This window comes from Abramis brama (assembly GCF_963993115.1).
Source record: "Abramis brama genome assembly, chromosome: 13".
In the NCBI taxonomy this organism is placed as follows: Eukaryota; Metazoa; Chordata; class Actinopteri; order Cypriniformes; family Leuciscidae; genus Abramis; species Abramis brama.
The window spans coordinates 9,772,582-9,792,911 of NC_139975.1; the positions used below are offsets into that span (position 1 = coordinate 9,772,582).

Consider the following 20,330-nt stretch of genomic DNA (forward strand, 5'->3'; position numbering starts at 1 on the left):
TTCAATAAATTAATAATTAAATTTTAAGCTGAAGTTTTATTTTGCGTTACATTTGAAAAATGTAATGCGGGTGGGGAAAAACATTGCTAAGCTAGCTAGCTAAAAAGATAGAGGTTAAAAGAGCAAAACACTTCCATTTGCAGAGTCTCAGCTGCGAATGAAACCTCATATGCTGTCTGGCCAATATGTCCTTCTATCAAAATAAGTAACTTCAAACAAGGCCGTTCCTTTATTCCAGGAAAATCATATGGCTAAAAATTGAATTTAGGACACCAATCTAATCTCTGTATTATTGCAGGCCTTCTGAGTTCATTTAACGACACAGTCAGAGCACAAATTGGATGTGAGACTAGTTATTCATTCTAACAGAGGGGGGGAGGAGCTGCACCTGTCTTAAATCGAAATTCCAGCCTATTGCACCCAATACATTCCTCCATTTAGAAGAGTTAGAGAGATTGAGGGAGAAATATCTTTGCTACCTTATAAAGGAAATCCTGAAAGAATATAACAAAAAGATGTAAAGATGTAAACTTTTCCTGCATTAATGATGCAAAATGTTAGCAATACGGCAAAGGACTTCACAAAAAGCTCGAGATTTAAAAGATTGCATCAACATTTAAATCCATCCACAAATATTGTTATAAAGAAAATAGTTAATGTCTTAAAATAATACCACTACTACTACTACTAGGGGTGTAACGGTACACAAAACTGACGGTTTGGTACATACCACGGTTTTCGGCACACCATGAGAGTATCGCGATGCATACCGTACTGTTAAACCCCTGATGACTATGACTATCAAAAGGTGACAGACTTTTACATTGGTTATGGTTACAAAAGATTTATATTTCAAATGTTGTTCTTTTGAATTCGTCTGCCTAAAAAGGCAACATCGCAGACACACTCTGGATTATACATTTTGTTTAGTACTGCGTGGTTATCTTCGCAACATGCCAAAACTAAAGTAATTTGCTGCCTATGTAAACAATAGCGCACTAGGTGTTTTAAGAGAGCTTGTGAAGGGTATTTCCAGGTAAAATGTCAGCCAAAGTATCCAGAGGCTCAAGAAGGCTTTGCTCCAGAGGTAGCCGAGAAGGATGGACATATAATCTCCCTCATCGGTTTCACCTGTCTGAACGAGTGAGCAGCCAAAGCCTTGTCATGTCAGCTGCGCTTCAGGGCTGAGGAGCAGTGTTTTGTGTGTTGGGGCAGACACGCTGCAAAGGCCTAGTCAAGTAGAAAACCTGTTTTGAAACATCCTGGACACTGCTTCGATGAATCTGTGGCTAAAATAAACCGGCAGCACATAGGATCAGCAAAAAAAACGATCACAAAGGAAAATATCCTGGACTGTGCTCGTGTATTCAAAACAACAGCTCCATATCATTTATCTGTGTGGGGACATATGGGATGGCTCTATGTCATTTATCTGTGCAGGGACATAAAAAAAATTCTATACATGAGATGAGGTTGCTTTAACAGGTCCTGTCCAATTATATTAGCATTTCTCATGTAGTCATGGTAACACAGCTAATATGGGATGACATGGCAAGCTTATTACACAGATAGCTGCATATTAGTGATTACTATCACTGCTGGAATCAATCTGGTATGAATTTTTTCATTCCAGGCATGAGCACTCTTCATAAGGATCACTTGAAATGGCACTGGAAATCGAATGTGTAATTTGACTTTTATTGAATGCTTGTGCCTTATCCATGCCAAACCCTTTGCTAGATGTCATCAGACAGCCATTTTCAGGCTCTCACGCCACAGAGTTAAAAATGGATGATAATGACAGAGGCGCTCGCTCACAATCCTGGTCTGGAGTAACACAGAACCAGCAATGAGCCATCTGGAGAGCGTCAGCTCAGGTTGCCGAGAACATCGCCGTGTTTCCAGACAGAGCCGAGGACCTGCTGCTTGCTGACGTTTTGTAAGACTGACATAAATAGTCACTGACACCTGAGAGACATCGCCTCCCCAAACATCATCTTCAGCGGTTTGTGGCACAACACCACTTCGGCTGCCCACACACCGCTATTAACGCGTGACAGAAAAATTATGTTCCTGAGTGCTTGGGGCGTAGAGCTTATTTTAACTTTTAAAAGGGCCATCAAGCATGAAAAACTCTTTGCAATACAGATTACGAGCTTTCCTAGATATTTAGAATCGATTCGATTTGTAGTCATTTTCAACGAAATGCATCACCACAAAATTTAATTGGCTGGTTGGAAAGAAAGAAGCTGCTCCATTTTAAAATTAAGGGGGGGGGGGGCAAGACATTCAATGAGTGTAAGAAATCAGAGGAATAAATCAGCCTGAGGTGGATTCTGAGAAATAAGGTAGGTGTAAAGTGGGGAATTGAAGTTACATTTACAAACATGATTGCATTTGTTTGTTTTTCAATTATAGAACACTCCACACCAGCTTGGCCTAAAAGTGGCCAATTTTCTCTCTGTGTGAGGCAAATACAGCCAAATGTGTCAAAGAACTTACAAGTTCTTAATTTACCAACTGGACCACAAGCATATCTTATCACCAACCGAGCTGCATGCCGCAGGGGTGTAAAGCGGTTGCTCTCAACCAATATTTCTTTAAACTACTCAGGACTTTCATCAGGAAAAAATTGTATCTGTTACTGCAAGATAATAAATGAAGCAAAAAGAAAACAAATTAAATGAAGATTCGAGAAAACAAATAAAACCAATACTGGTGAGCAAACAAAGGGAATTATTTGAAAACAACAGCAGTCAAACAATTCAATGCACAGATCAGTAGGACAGCAGGGGGCTTGTGTGTACTGAACCCCTCTCTTCAAAAGCCAGACGGCACAGGACAAATTGTGTTGAGACTGAAGGTCTTTATACAACACCGCCAGGCGAACGTGATGTGTGCACTGTCCCTGAAATAAAACTACCCTCTCCTTCCCTGCAGGAGACCGTCTGTCTCTGGTAGCAGGTGGGTACTTGCCGTCATCATTTAGGAATGTGGGACTGCAGAAGGGGGAAAAGCAGCAAACGAGAAGGAAAAATAGTATTTGACGTGCACCTACATTGCCCATGTACTCGGAGAGCAGATCCTGCAGTGCCTGCCGCACAGAGTTGCATTCAGCCACGATTCGCTCGCGCCGGTCGTCACGCGTGCAGGAGGAATCGGCCATGAGGGCGGCGCCACTTATGATGCTCTCCAGACGCTCCTCGAGAGAAGGTCGGAATCTCTCCTCACTGAAATTCAGTGGGTCCACGATGATCTGCTTCTGCAGGGGGAGAGAAACACAGAGAATAGAGCATTAATACTGAAAAAAGTGTTCAATCTTCCCGTCTTGCTCCGTCTACTTTTAAAAATCTTATGCTCTAAAATACTGCCATTCAACATTTCTTTGCAAAATGAGAGGGGGAAAAAAGTGAGATTTATGTTTTCACATACCAAATGTCCAACTTCACAAGAGTTAAACGGGTGCCATTATTGGCTGTGCGGCCTGAACAGGATTTTGGAATCTATCTCCCTGGACGCTGAGGCACAAGCTGTGATATTCATTAACTGGACGAATCAATAATTCACAGGATCTGAGATGATGGTCTGGGGCTCCTGATGCAATTTCAGGCCAACGGGTTTTGCTCAATCAGAGGCTGCATTAGCTTGCCTGTGCACTTCAGCTGCCTTTTAAATCAACTCTATGTAACAGACGGCATCTTAAAAACCATTTGTACCATCCACTGGGGCCAAACATGGAAAAAAAGTTAAACAAGTGGGGACAAAAATCAAGCTTAACTGCATATTATGTAAGATCACAGACTTGGACCGTGTAAATCTCGAGTCGGGTTTTCAACAGAGAGAACTGCTTTGGTAAACACTGTAGTTAGTAAAAGAGCATCTTTAAGGCTAAACAGCAGAGTAATCGCAATTTAGCCTAGGGCAACAAAATGCAGTTGTGCATATAAATCATTGCAATTTTTCCTTTTTGAGCCAGGATGACATTTTAGATGTCCCTACATACCCTCTGCTGGGTACATTCACTTGGGGACATCACACTCCCCCCCTCTCAAAGAATAAACTTGTCAACGTCTGGTGCAATTAAAGTGATGACAAGAGTCACTAATGTGCCAGAAAAGCTATAGCTACCTAGGAAGAAAGAAAATGGACAGCAGCAGGCGGAATCAGTCTTCAAAAAACGTGACAATCCCCTTCATCTGATGTCATATACACAGTAAAATATTCAACAATTTAGTTGTAAGAATATGATTTTATTAGCCTCATCTCATTTGACCTCCTTTGCTTGCGTGTCAGGTTGGCATGGCAACAAGCCACTCTGACTCGCTGCAAAGTTGCTCCAGCTTCAAATTAAGCAGCAAGAAGTGATGTGGAAAAAATGTGCATGTGTGCTGTAGTTTCTGCACAGTCACCAGGAAATTAAAGACACATGATCTGAAGTATCGAGCATTCCCCATCTCATATGTGCGCACACACTCACGCCCACTTTCTTTCTTGCCATTTAAACAGATGGCATCTGGTTGGGAAGAGGACCGCCTCTCCTTTGTGAGGATGTCTAGTCTCCTGAAACAGCTACTACTAAGAATAGAGCAGCTACATCTCCAGCTTGAACAGTTTTAATATACAAAGGTGTCTGCACCATTAACAATCAATGATCAAGTCTCATTGGTGCATCGCAAAAAATACCATATGTAGTGTTGCAACGGATCACAAACCTCACAGTTCAAATATTATTACAGTTTGACTCATGGATCGGAATTTCTTATTAATCCGCAAAGTAGCATGGTGCGGTGAGAGAAATGTAACTTTGCTTTCCATTTATAAAGAACATTAAAGTATTAGTTTCAGTACTACAATACCACAGAAAAAACAACTAGCCTAACTAATAGTTTAATAAAGTATAGGCTGTTTCGCAATATACGTTGTAAAAGGAGTCATGACATGAGATATCAAGTTTGCCTTGATCTTTTCACAGACTTTTAAAAATAGGTTTTTATACTATTAAAACATCCTGCTTAAAACATCCTCATTTTAAACAAATAACTTATTTATTCAAGCTCCAAAAAAGGCTCGTTTGGATAGTTGGATTTGTGACGTCACATGGGCAAATACGATTACCTGTCTGCAGAGCGAGACATTGACGAATAGATTTACATCATCGCACCATAGGCCCCGCCCACTGGCTTTCAGTCACTTGGCTGGCACTGGCTTACACTTGATGCGAGTGCTGCATCAAAAGTAAATAAAACCCATTTTAATTGCTGACACCGTCTACATTGAATACAGTACAGATGTGCATTCAGTTTCTGACATACCCTACGCACTTCAGTCTGTCGACGAGAGGACAAAAGGGAAGAGTAAAGGAATGTTCACTTTGATGCGTCCTGTGCAAACAGCTCACTTGCTAATTTCTGTGAAGACTTCAGAAGGATACCAGTCTAAGGAATAAGTGAATGTTTTATTTTTTTGGCATCATGATCACGTTTGAGGATATATGTTTGTTCGGAGAATGAGACTACAGATTGTTTTGTAAAGGAGGCACAGTTCACAATGAAACTTTTGTTTACAGATGATTCAGTCAGCTGTATTGGATCTGACGGCAGATACATCGCAAACTGCAAGAAAAGGACAGTTATACTCCTGATAATATTCCTGCGGCCGTCTGTGCCATTAATGTTAATCAAACAACAAAAAACTGAAAATCACTCCGTGCTCTAGACTGAGCAACTTTTGTTGCTTTAACAAGGAGTAATCTATCTATTTACAGAGGAGACTGTGCAGTGTCATTTTATGTTTGATTATTCAATTTCTGTACCCGAATAGGCTACAGTTAGACTTACCTAAAAAAAACAATTAAGCACTGTTTATTTCATTTTTATCTTTGGTCTGTTGTATTTGAGGTATTGCTTGTAATTTGTTTATTTGTTCTTATTTTATTACCGACTATTTCACTTATTTAATTATGGAAGACTCACCTGTCTTCAATAATGTTTGAACTTTATTAGTTAGGTTATAGGGTTGTGCCGATGGACGATGATGGCTGACCGACATCACGATGGAGAGCCACCATCGCGATGCCACGCCCCCCACCCTGTCAGACCAGCCACACCTGGCTCTTTGGCAAAAATCATGTGGTCCTATAAATGTGTTGTATTTTTAATAATCCGCACAGATTTCAGTTGACGATTCTGTTTAAAGTTATTAATAACAAAACATGAATGAATGAGAAAGAAAAGAGCAGGATGTGCTTTATATTGAAAATAAATATTAAAATCGCGATAAGTTGCGAAAGAGAACTGAATTGTACTGACAGGATGCTGTGCGCGCACTCCGAGCGCAACACGGACAAGCATAGTAGCCTTTGTCTTCGGTTGCGTGCCTAAACTGCCAAATAAACATAGAAATGTATCAAAATGCCAAGTCGAGTATTCCCGTAAACACAGTAGATGTAAGTACTGTGTGCATTCTCTCTCTCTCACACGAAGAGGATTTTTGCTCATCAGTTGGTAACTCAACCTCACAGTGAAAGCCCTGCACAATTAATTCCATATTGCAACTTAATTGTTTGCTGAATATATGTTTGTTTTTAGTTGTCTATGGACCTAATAATTACTACTGTTTAAACTGTATTAAAAAAAAATACGTTTTTAATAATAATATTATAAATTAACCCCAGCCCACGATATTATCGTCCATCGCGATGTTTTACTGTAAACATCGTCAACTGCCAATTTAGGGGACATCGCCCAACCCTATTAGGTTAGTAGTTTTTGCTGTTGTATTAAAATTGAGAATTGTGAAATTTCACCTGTATCAAATTTTGGTGGCTTATTTATCAGAATACAATGTAACAACAGCTACAAAACTTTTTATTAGAAATACACCAGTCGACCAGCCATTAATGGGAACTGTTTTCCAGTTATTTTGTTCTATTTTGACCAATCTGTATTCCGAACTAACTGCATTACAATCATTTCCCAAAATGTAAAGTGTGGAAATATTACAAAGTCTGTAAATGGGATGATAACACAGGCCGGAACACACTGAAGACGGAACAGGCACAGCATGTTTGTGATGCTTGAAATATAGGAAGAAAAATATAACTATTGAATTAGGGGATGGGGGTTTATATGAATTTATATCTAAAGTAGGGATGTCCCGATACCACTTTTTCACTTCCGATACCGATACCGCAGCTTTGGCTATTTGCCGATACCGATATCAATCCGATATTTTTATTTTATTCTTGAACTAGTACTAATAATAATAAAATATATGGAAGCATTTTGCTCAATTAGCCACATAAAAACATCTCACTCAAATGGAGAACAAATACTTCTCCAGTATATAGTCCACAACAATAGTTGATAATGAAAGACTGCCACCCTTTATTAAAAAGACCTTGAGATATGTTTGGTAATTGTACCTGAATGAATTTAAAATTAATTTGCTATATTTCAGATCAATATATTTGTTTCCTTAAAATTTTAATTAACTTTAACTTCATTCTCATCTGAATTATAAATAATTTATTTCTGTATAAAATAATACTACCATTAAAAACACATTTGATTTTCTTTTTTAATCAATGTAGAATGTGTAACTTAAAAATAAACATTAGTGCTCTGTTTTAGGACAAGAAATGAAAACCAATGCATATGATGAATGTCCAAAAGATTAGATAATTTTTGCTTTTAAACAGCGTGTGTGTGAGATTTTGGTTGGGTGACAGATGTAGGTTACAAGAGTTTACGGTTTCACAAAAGCATAATGTTGTGTTTTACACAAATATAAGTAAGCTAAACACTTTGCAGTTTTAATGATGTCCTGTATGAACAAAATGACGGAGTATGTTTTTATGTTTCCACTGTTCGATCGCGCCCGTGCCTCTCTCTCTCTCTGACACACATTCCAGCATTGCAACCTTGACATCGCAGCCTGTTCATTATGCTGCGTTCACACCAAACGCGAATAGAGCGTCAAATTCGCGTCTATCGCGTCTAGTTCGACGCTTGAACATTTTGAATCCATTCGCGCATAAATAGACGAAATAGACGCGCGTTCAGAGCTAAGGCGGGGCTACAGATTAGGTGTCCCTAAAGAACCTGCATACCGGTATGTCTATACGCGTACCAGTGAGAGTACATCCAACAATTATAAAAACAGTCCGGAAACAAATGTCATTACTGATTCAAGGCAATGACTACACAGGGTTAGCTGATGTTAAATCATTAAAAACTGCTAAAACATTAAAAACTGCTAAAACATGACTATAAGAGGTTTTATCATCACTGGAAATCATTAAAAGAAAAGGTGGAATGGTAATTATTCAACTGTGCGCTGATTGATCTGGCGAGATGAGCTCTATACAGAATCCCTAGAAAAGCAGCATTCAAAGTCAAGAGTAAAAACTGGGCCAATCACATAGTACAGCACAATCAATATAATGGAGGCCTGAGGGTACCGATAATTCTAGCAGCCACAGGTACGGATAGATCTGCAGGCTGTGAGAAATCTCAACATGCTTTGTGCTGAGTATTGATTGGCTAAGAATAAGAAAAATCAGGATATTTGCTTCACTTACAATTAACCATGTTACATAGTTAGACTTCGGTCAGGACAAATGCATCATTTTGAAATCTCTTAATTCATTTAAAATAGCTCAGATTTATTACCTCTCGCAGATACTCAATCTGATGAACCGTACGCAATGATAAAAAAAAAAAATCTATGAACTTCATTTTGTTGCCAGCTTTAAATTGTCTCACAGTGCATTCTGCAGTCTGGATTCACATGATTAAATCATCACTTCCTAATGCTTTTGAGGTCAAATGGAAAAGGACAAGAGAACAGCAAATACATTTTCTGAAGAAAATGTGAGTGGTGCTTGTCGTGCACAACCACTGCCTCGATTCAAAATATGCTAGCATTATGCTAACTAGGGCTGGGGTAAACGATTATTAATTAAACGATTAGTCGGGCGATTATTTTATCGATTAGTCGACTAATCTAACGACTAATTTGAATTAATTATCCTGTCTGTTATTCTCATATCTCTGTCGAACCGTTACTCCGATGGATTTCAAACTCGACAGCTGTCTGGGCACGAGTAAGTACAGTGCCAAGTTTGACGTTGTTTGGATGAGAAATGCAAAAGATATCATTAAATATATTGGTAAAAGAAGCACTTAGAAGGTTGTGGTTTAAAATAAACATTCTGACATAAACACTCTGTCAGCTACAATGTTTACTTCTGAATAATATAGTATACTAGTATACTATATTATTCAGAAGTAAACATTGTAGCTGACAGAGTGTTCATATGACAGTCTCTGAACTCGGTCAATACTAACTGATACAGCACTAATGCTAACACAATTAACATGTTCCGAGCATGATGCCAACACATTTAATCTGAATTATTAAATTGACATCTCTCGCTTTTGCTCACGTGCCAGCGATTACCTAACTAACATATTAGCATCTTGTTAAAAACATGTTAGCAACAACTAATAATGTTAGCATCATGGTAACAAGTTAATCGTGTTAGCATGTGACTAGCAACATGTTAAGTAGGCCTACATCGCACCTGCACACAGATCTACATTTTGAGGTCGAATCATTCTAACACAGCTTATTTTAAGAGCGATAAATAGGATTAAAGTGTGCGATTTAAACGAAGACAATGAAAGCACATCACGCACACACAAAAGTTACTGACTGACAGCTTACAGCTTGTTCTGCACCATCATTTGCGCTTAGCTTTGAGGAAAAAAAAGCAAACTCCATTCATATTGGTCACGTCATGCGTTTCAAATAGCTCAGTTTCATTTGCGGCAGTTTGCATGTCAGCTTGCTGAAGAAGAGTTGCGTCCTAAAGCTCAACACAGTAGTCTTTATTAAAAATAGCAAGACTAAATGATATTACCAGTGCTGATGCCGCTCTCTCTCCCATTGCGGTCTTTGAACTTAAAATCAGCAGATGATAAATAAAATAAAGCCCATTTATGATGCTTTCGTTGAGATGAACTTGCATGAATTTTACCAAATTAAAACTAATTTTGTGGAAAATTGCTTCCATCATTTTGTTGGAAAACACTTACCAGAATAATTTCTCTTAAGCTTGTGTATATTTTTAGTTAAAGCTGTCAAGTGAAAGCAATCTCTCTTGTGGTTCACTTTGTGTTTTATAATAACCACTAGGAGGTGCTTGAGGCATACATTTTCCTTGATTAGTTTTCCCTGAAAAGATATATACGTTTTTGAAAACAAAAGTAAAAGAGTGACAACTGTTCGTTGCATTTTACCATGAAATTCTCTTTATTAAAATCAACATGATTGATGATTTCTCTCATCAACCTGCAGTTTTTAGAATGTTATTTTTTATTACTTAACCCGCGGATTATCTGCAGCGTCCACGGATATAACCGTGATCCGCGCATCACTATCACCCGCTGTGCGAACTAGGGCTGGGAACAGTTTGTCCTGTCCGTTTACTCCCTTAAGACATAACTGACTGTTTACATTAATTTTGCGTCATAAAACCATTTTGAGATGCAAGTACATTTAACCACTTACAGAGTCACACAGCATGCACGAGCGCCCTTCACAAAGTGCACGAGCATTTGAAATTGAAAGCAGCCTTCTGCAGTGAGTTTCATATTTTTAATATATAAGCCCACTGAATTCCAAATGACAAATGCCTTCCTAGGGCATAAAACACACGCAGCGTCATCACTAGCCTGACGTCGTCATACTCAGATTCTAGTCAGAATAGGAGTCTGAAACTGCTCCATTGGGCTGTGATTATGGGGCGTGTTTCAACCGAACCAGGAAAGAAAATGCCTCTGCACTCAATTGGATAGACCTACACAATCAGAGCAACGGAGAAACCACAATGACCACAGGGTTTTCATTGCACCCCATCTTCTTAGCGACCATCGGGGCCAGCTGATAAATTAAACTTTTGCCGAATCCCGCAGGAAGGACGGCAAAAACATCTTTCCGATCGACAAATGCCTTGATCGTGGTTCTCTGTTCCTCTTTTAAAATGAATGTGCTGTCAATATCTTCTATAACACACGCGATGGCGGCATCTTTGTTGTAAACAAATTCAACCCAAGCGCTCTTTGGTGACGTGGATGATTACGTTACTGTTGATCATCTGTCCATCATCGTACAATTTGATCGGTCCGAACAGCTATGTTCGGACCAATCAATAGTTGCTCCACAACGGATCAAGTCCAGACTGAACTTCCCGACCTTAAATGTTGTGGGCGGGGCTAAGTTTGGCTGGCATCCAAGCTACATCATCACACATCTCTGGTTAAAAACTAAGCTCAGAATCAATCCAGAATTGTTGGAGAGAGAATCAAAATGCATTGATGCACCGATTTTTTCTCCCACTCCTAGTGCGAACATCGTATTCCCGATCACATAAAAAGTCATAACACACCTCTCCTCAATCTGCACAATTTGACACCTCATTCATGGGTCTACGACAAAGGTGCGGGACGAGTTACATGCAGACATTTGTATGGATGAAGAAGCAGCAGCAGCAGCATGTGAGAATAGTGTGCTTCACCTTACAGGCAAGCACCAATAATAAAGGCCTAATGCTGTGGAACTAACCCTGGGGGTAAAACAAAGATGAAAGATACAGTTGAGAAGTCCATAGACAAAAGAGACAATGCATTCAGGGATCCAGTCAGAGGAAGAAAAAAAAAAAAAAAAGGATGTTAGTTCATTGTTGATAATAATTGCAGTGTGTAATAGGGAAAACGGGAACGAATGATGGGTGGAGGAGCAAAAGAGCAAGAACACAGAGAGACTGACTCATGCTACTACACCTACAGATGACTAATGAATTCTGCATTAATCTATCAACATCCAGATGTATTTGCAGTCAAGGGGGAAGATGAAAAAAATGGGTGATTTCATCCTAAGAGACTGAGGAAACCACCCACTTTCTCATCCATGTATAAAAAGCCTTGTAGGTGACGGAGCACGTGAGCCCCAGAGACAGCAGATTTGGAAGATCAATGCTTTCTAAAGTCAAAACAAAACAATAATCCATTACTCCAAAAATAAAAGACCCCAGAACTGAGGATGAGAACACACTTTTGCAACAAAAGAAAAAAAAAAGAAGAAAAAAAAAAGGAAAGAAATCAAATGGTGAGAGACACGAGCGACACGGTTTGATCTGATGTGTTGGTTCTCTCTTTAGCAGGGCGACGCCACTCCTGACTCCTTTGTATGAGAAATCTTTCAACAGCTAATCGAGGCAAAGGGAATTTGATGAGCAAACCCTCTTGCCACAAGAGACAGAGAGAAATACCTGCAGTGACTGATTTTTGCAAATTTAACAGGAGATGCATAGGACTGGGTACCGAGTTTGATACTTTTTAGGTACCGACCGAATTGCCTCGATACTATCGAGTATCGAAAGATTACTTCTTGTTCGGTACCAAATTTCGATACCTAAGGGGTTAACTCGTCAACGTCAGTGCTCAAACTATATCTATACAGCTGCAATTCATACTAGCCCTGTATGAATTGATAGAATTATTTTATAAAAGGTATTTTAGTTTTACAATATAACTATAAAAAAGTGCAACAAATAAATCTAGGAATCTAAAAAATTATATATGAATAATAGGTGTGTAACGGTCCACAAAATTCACGGTTCGATACGATACACTGGTGTCACGGTTCGGTACGTTTTCAATACAGCAAAAAGAAAGAAATGGCAGAGAAATTTCCTTGATTTACATTTTTTTTTTTTTTTAACTAACATCATAAAGTATGATCATTTTCTACTTTGAGCAATGATGGAGCTATACTTGACATAAAACAAAAACAGCTCCTTATAAAAAAAATTTAATGTAATATTTTAGTAGTTATAAACAAAGGTTTATTTTATTTCAGATTAACATTTGAGGGCAGCAATTTTATTCATAATGTCAAAATAAAACCGACGTAACATTACTTGAAAGCACAATGTTTCTGGTTTCCATGTCAGCGCTGTTTGATCCGTTAATAACGGAGAAATGTGAATGCTTCTCACTAGATCTCGCAGCGATGTTATTACTTCAGTGGCGAATTCAAATGCTTTCCTTACTGGATCTCTTAGCGCTGTGTAGTAACAGTGTAGCTTGATCAAGATCGGCTTGCGCTGCATTGTTCCAAACTGTTTAATGGTCCGTGAAGCACAAAATAACGAGTAGCACAGTTTTGTTCCATTTTCATTACGTTTGCCATTTGATGTTGGGCGCCAGCATCTCTTACATTATGCGCTTGCCACGCACCTACATTTGAAATAACGAAACTTTGGTCGGCAGGAAAAAATGGTCCAACGAACCGTGTTGCTAATACTTGTGCCTCGAAATTGCAGTATGGCATATGAGACATTATACAGTATGAGACGCGTGCGCACAAACAAACTGTCCACGCACAAACTCATATGAGACACGCGCGCGCACATACTCTATGAGACGCGAGCACACACACACAAACTCGCGCACATACTCATATGAGACGCGAGCACACACACACACAAAATACCCTAAAGATGTGGAAAAGTCGATCAAAAGTGTGGCTACGTTTCTCCAGGCTTGATGCCAACAGCGTGCGATGCAGTATTTGTGGTAAAATAATTGCTGCAAAGACCGGTACCACGACAGATATGATGAAGATCTTGACAGTGCACGGAGTAAACATAAGAGCAGAAAGTTGCTCCGTCTTCGACTGGTAAATGAAGAGATACCTTGTTGATCACTCTGACAGTGTTTATATTGCAATAATAACCTACTGAATGTACACTGCCGTTCAAAAATGTGTTGGTTAGTCAGAATTTTTTTTTTCAGTAAGGATGCATTAAAGTGATCAAAAATAACCTTAAAACATGTGTAATGTTACAAAAGATTTCTGTTTCAAATAAATGCTGTTCTTTTGAAATTTTTATTCATCAAAGAATCATGAAAAAAATTTATCATAGTTTCCAAAATATTAAGCAGCAAACTGTTTTCATATTTCTGAAGGATCATGTGACACTGAAGTAATGATTTTGAAAATTCAGCTTTGACATCACAGGAATAAATTATATTTTTAAATATATTCAAATAAGATTTTAAATTGTAATACTATTTCACAATGTTACAAGTTTTACTGTAATTTTGATCAAACAAATTCAGCTTTGGTGAGCATGAGCTCTTTATAAAAAAAAATAAAAAAAATTGTTCCTTTGTGCACTGGCTAAGGAGCATGAGTCAAACTGAAAAAATAAAACCAAAGTTTTTCTGAGGTAATGTGTTAGGTAATATTGTTAAAATGGATTTCATAAAATTGGTATCGAAAAAAGTATCGTTCAGGAACCGGTATCGAAATCAAGGTATCGATATCGAAAACATTTTAACGATACCCAGCCCTAGAGATGCATCACCTTAACATTATATTTTGAGCTGTGTTGCCCAGGCAAAGGTATATGATAAATCATAAAAGAATTGTGGATATGACTAATAGACATGCTCTAATTAGGAATGTTAAAAATTAAATTAAGTGCTGTGCTAAGCTCAAAGCCTTCTCTCATCATTTCATGACGGAAAGCATCCATTTCTAAGCCGCAAATAAAATTTAAAAAAAAGTATATTCTGCACATCAAGAGCAACACTGTTTGTAAACACTCCTCTAGTGACTTCAAGCTTCATTAGAGGCACCTGCTTCAGTCACCGTAAAAATTACAGATATAATCAAATTGCACTGAGATCAGCAGAGTTGTAAGAGGTTTATTTTTGTTGTCCATCAGCAGGGAAAAAACACCCACTAGTAGCCAAATGCAGGTATTCAGGTATAAATTCAAATCGATAAAAGGCACCTAATTGGTTTTAGCCAGCAAATAGTATTGATAATAAAATAGAAAAAATATATTTACTTCTATATATTTATCTTTATTTATTTTTTCAAAGCATTAAAACAGAGGAGGAGAAAAGGAAACCTAGCACAACGCAATATTGGCTCGCTGCTTATTTGTCCTGAAAACGTTTTGACTATCTGACATTTCCGTTATCTTGCATTGTAACAAGCCTCCGCTATCTTTCCTGCTTGGGGTTTCCAGATGACAAGAGAATAAATCCCCCAAACGGAGCTTTTCTCTTAAAAGGACAATTTCTGTCCAGTGTTTTATTTAATCTTCCCAACCTGGTAACCATGCGCTGCAAAAAAGCACTGATGATCTGACAGCACAGACAAACTTGAAGTTTAGCGATGTCCTTTGTGAAATTCTGCTCGAATGCAAGTGTCATACAGCCAGTTTGTGTTTCTTCATGAGGCCGTGTCTGCGATTTGCTGCTACTAAATTTGTGAGTGAACCTTCTCTGTGACAAACTGTATTAAATCCAAACATGAATCTCGTCCACATTTATTGCGATCAAGGTTGGTGAATAAATGCACCTCTGTGCTAAAATAGAAAGTAAAAATGTAACATTTGGAATTAAGATTAGTAGCCACAGTTTTTGTATTGATTTTCCGTTTGATAAAGCCATCTTAGTTGGTTAAAGTCATGCGCCACCTACAGGCCTATTAGGTGAAGTGAAATATGAAATGGCCTTTATTACCTCATGCCTATTGATATTATATAATAAAAGTAAATTATAATACTATGTAATATATGCGCGTCTGTGTGTGTGTGTGTGTGTGTGTGTGTGTGTGTGTGTGTGTGTGTGTGTGTGTGTGTGTGTGTGTGTGTGTGTCTTATTTTTTAGAAAAATATCGTTATTGATAATCATGATTATTTTGCTCAAAAATTTGTTTAAGCATTGCCGTGCATCCCTAATTGAACTGGTAAAATTCTGCATTTAGCAATCAATGTGGCAAGTGGAGGAAAAAAGTTAATTTCCCACCCTGCCCATCAGGAACAAACTATCCATTACTTAAGAGTACAGGTTGCATTTGCTAGACACAAACAAATTCAAAAGAAATGTAGACACCCAGTGCTCAAACACTGCTGGTGCCATTGGATCCTACTCCCTCCCCCCACCCATTTCAGTTCATGCATATCATTTGAAATTATTATTTCACCAACTGATTGTTTAAAATGTTGAGCGCAACAGACCAAAAACAGTTAGACTAATGGTTCGCATCCTATTCTGGAAGGAGACCAACCGTTCAAAGCGCAAATAAATGAAGGATAGCTAATGATCACTTGCTACCCTTAACCTCAAATTATATTTAGAGACTCTGATCTGAATTATTTAATACAAGTCGCATAAGGAAATAAGTGCATTGCTTAGACACTTAAATCAGCATGATATTTCCCATAAGCTTTTGGTGCTGACCTGACTCAACACTGCAACAAAAGTTCAAACTTGTGAAAGACTCTCCGAGGTCAGTAGCTCAGCTTTGTTTGGACATACAAATATAATCTGATTGAATCGTGGATTACGGTCTCCTCGACACAGTTCAATCACACACCGGATTTGTCAACAACTTGCTCACGCGCTTTTGTTGATAAAACTGTGTGGAGCAGTTGCAGAGGGTGATGCAACTGCTGTTCGATCCTACTCACAAATATGCTTCATCACTCGCTACAAAATAACTGTGTGCTTTTTACACAAGAGTAAAAGTTTACCAACATTTTCAAAATCAAGCATTTTAAATCAATGCATTTTAAGCCAAAGTCTGATCTTTCTGTAGCCAATGTCAAATTCAATGGCAAACATTGGTGGATGAATTACTGATTCAGCAATTAAAGGATATTTAAAAAAGTGAAGCCATGCCTAAAGTCCGCAAAGGACTCAAAGTTTCATAACACTTCAATGCAACCTTTTCCTTGAATTCTAAATATTTTACAATCTATAACCCATAATAAGCTCTATCGAGCAGTCTTCTGACACCCTCACTAAAAAGTGCACAACTTTCACTGTTATTCTACCCTTTTGTCCTTGAGAAAAGTACTTCACTGTCCCAAAGCAACGGGCAATTTTTTTCTTTTTCTAAATGACAACGCTCACAGAGCACAATCCCTTCAATTAGAGGCAGGCTAATTCTCAGTTTAGCCTCAGTTGTGATGCTGAATGACAATTCTCCACTGATACCACTTATTAGCTGGCTATTTCTGCCTGGATCAGAGAAACTGGCCAAAAAATGTGAAATCCAATGGCCCATGGACTTACATCAAAGTTGTTGAGGGCGTAGGCTAGCTCTCCTCCACCTGCAGGCTGGGAGAAGCCGGAGTCCTCGCTGCTGGTAGCCTGGGCTGCATTAGATATGCCGGAGACAGCGTGCTGCAGCTGCTTGTAGATGAGGTCCCGGTTGGCCTTGTACGCGGCCACGTCTGGATGCTGCAGGCAGGCACGTGAAGCTGTGTACAGCATGGGAACGTTCCTCTGAAGGACGCCGCGAGCTGCTGCCATTTGGTCTTTGTGATGGACGTCCTTGAGTTCCTGTCATACAAAGAGGGGGAAGGAGGAGAATTTAGGGGTGATGCTACAGCCCTGTCATATTAAGGACATTGAAGCACTCTGAAAGAGCAAAGCACCCCCCAAGGGCCAACACATGCTCATAATCAGATCATGAACGTACAGTTTGGCAAATCAGAAGCATTGAAACGTGCCATATGACCACTTCCGTTAAATGGAGACACTAGGTGTTTTGGTCATTTTGTCTACATTTTGAATTGTCGGTTTACATAAAAATTAGTTAGATGGACTTTTTATTTTTAGCATTTCATGCCTTAAGTGCCACATTTTTAAGACATTGTGTCAAGTTGTCAAAAATAAATGTCCTGCTCCATTCACACTCTGTCTAGCTGTTTGAAAAGGGAAACCGTCCTGCGTGAACGCCCTCTAATCTCTAAAGTGTTGCTGTTGTTGCCCCATACTTAAAGTCAGTGTACAGTGTTGACACAAATTGCTGTCTGTCAGTACACAAGTTACAGCCCCCCAAAAAAAAAAAAAACACTTTATGGCAGGTTCGTATAGAGTCTGGGAAGTCACCGGACTGAGAAAAAAAAAGAAAGACCAACAAATGCATGGCCACAGATCTGCAATTCGTCCCCTAATTTTTATAAACCTTACTCACAGATAAATGGTTCCCTCGGTTTAACAAATCTCACCCACTGATTAATCCCTATTCACGAAATTCCAACGCCTGTGCTCAGATTTGTAAACCGTGTCGTACGCACAAATTCATAAACCGTTTGAGTATAGTTGACAGGATTTGATAAATTTTCAAAAAAACATTTTGGTTTTTCATGATCGATCATTGCTGTCAAACATGAGATATCCCTAGTAGGGTTGGTATACCGGTAATGGAAAAATACTGGTATATATTTTATTATTTTAAACAGTATATCATATCATATCATGATTTTGCTCATTTCGGTAATTGATTTGCTGCTGTGCTACCCAAACTGACGTGAAACCGACAAATGTGACAACATAATCAACATCTCAATCAACATGCCCAAAACTAACAGGCGTAACACTAACACACTAACACGTGTGTGCGTTGTTGGTATGAATGAAGAGCTCCCATATACTACTGAATGATATAAAATCGCTTGGATGTTTGAATAGGCAAGGTTTGAAAAGACGTGGGCAAATGAACTTTCCGTCAACTGTCCCAAAACGCAAGTGAAAGTGTTGTATCGCAGCGCGCATGATTCACAAAACTTTAAACTTGCTCAGTGTAGCATGAGAGGGGAAAAATCACACTGAATAAATAAAATGAACAGCTAAACTATATTCAAACTGAGAAATAATTAGCATTGTCAAGATACTATAATCTCTCTCAAATAGAGAAACACTGTTCATTCTATTAATGAGTGAGCTCACCTGGAAAATTCATCCTGAAATCCATCACTGTCGACTACCGCTTAAACTGATAAGCCCAAAAAAATCCCAAAGACCCAATTCTCATTTCATTTAAATGCATTTTGTCACTCTAACTGCTCCAATCCACTCGTGCTTCCCCCTCCCAGACCGGTACTAAGATGATTGTTTGTGGTTATACGCCTAAAATCGTCAACCAGAGCTACATAGCTCCTTGTTCCACATGTGGGCGGGGGAAGTGATGATATTTAAAGTCAGTATATCCTAGGGGTGTAAGAAAATATCAATACACGTAAATATCACAATATTATGTTTGGCGATACTGTACAGATTTCTCAATAACACTGTATCATTGTGTATTTGTTTACATCCAAGATTCGTGTTAGTGGCTTTGTGTTCGGTTTAAACCCGACCTCTAGATAGCAGTGTTATCTCAGAACATGAACTGTGACGGGGAGAAGCCCAAGGGTGCATCACTAGCATTAGCATTAGCAAACCCAGCTCACATCACAAGATGATAGAATTAAACCAGCTCCTGCCACGTTGTTCAGAGCTGAAAGTGTGGACCACTGCTTCCACTCTAAAGAAACCACTAAGGAGATCGACAAGTTTGCAAAATAAGCCACACTAAAATATAATACTCTGGAAACGCATTGAATCTAAGCTCACATAGAATATGTAAATATGTACTGAACACTTTCCTCTCAATAACAACAAAAAGGACTGCAGTGAGAAAACAATAAAGAAAGCATCTGATCATAGCGATGTGGATATGTTCGCACGAGCTCTGCAATTCAGCACTCCAGTCATGTCACGTTTATTTCTATAGCACTTTCTACAATAAATTGCTTTAAAGCAAGCAGCTTTACAGTATTAATGCACTATGCACAATTTCTGTAATATAAACACTGCGAACCTTTAAAGCAGGATCCAAGAAAAGATTTTTTTATATTATATATTATATTATATTATATTATATTATATTATATTGGGGGGCGCATTCCCTTCAAAAACAAAAGTAATCCACTGTGTCTCCAGCAGCTCAGATGTCGGGAGTAAATGACGACTGCTATGTTCATTCTTACATCCAACAACAAAACACCTCAATCGCTTAGAAGTTCTTGTCTACACCTGCTCTGGTGTCGAAACAATGGCAGACTGTGTACAGCTCAGTCAGGGCGGGTCTATGCTAAAATGGCAGTGTCTGTCAACAGTTGTGGGAGGGGCCTGAATCTGCGAACGGCTTGTTCTGACACAGAGCTTATGATTTATGGGGATTTAAAAAAAAAAAAGCACTGGGTGGATTTGTCATGTAAAAGTGAATTTTGCACAATAGGTCCCCTTTAAAACAATCTACAGCATTTTTGTAAATAACGTCTGTTGCATTACTTATTTAAAAAAAACAAAAAAAACACTGACATTCAACAGAGTTTAATTATTAGTTATAAAAAGCTTGAACGATGACAAAATGGTAATCGGTATCGGCTGCAATTAAATAGTTTTTTT

At 38.6% G+C, this 20,330-nt stretch overlaps 1 protein-coding gene across 1 annotated transcript in view; it reads right to left on the reverse strand.

Moving 5' to 3' along the window:
- Window positions 1-20,330, reverse strand: part of ctnna1 (catenin (cadherin-associated protein), alpha 1) — a 117,921-nt gene that overhangs the window by 86,792 nt on the left and 10,799 nt on the right. Inside the window, exons 6-7 of the mRNA XM_084132286.1 lie at window positions 17,166-17,435; window positions 3,059-3,262 (exon numbers count right to left, since the gene is read on the reverse strand). Coding sequence (XP_083988412.1) covers window positions 3,059-3,262; window positions 17,166-17,435 — 474 coding nt within the window. The remainder of the gene's footprint in view (window positions 1-3,058; window positions 3,263-17,165; window positions 17,436-20,330) is intronic.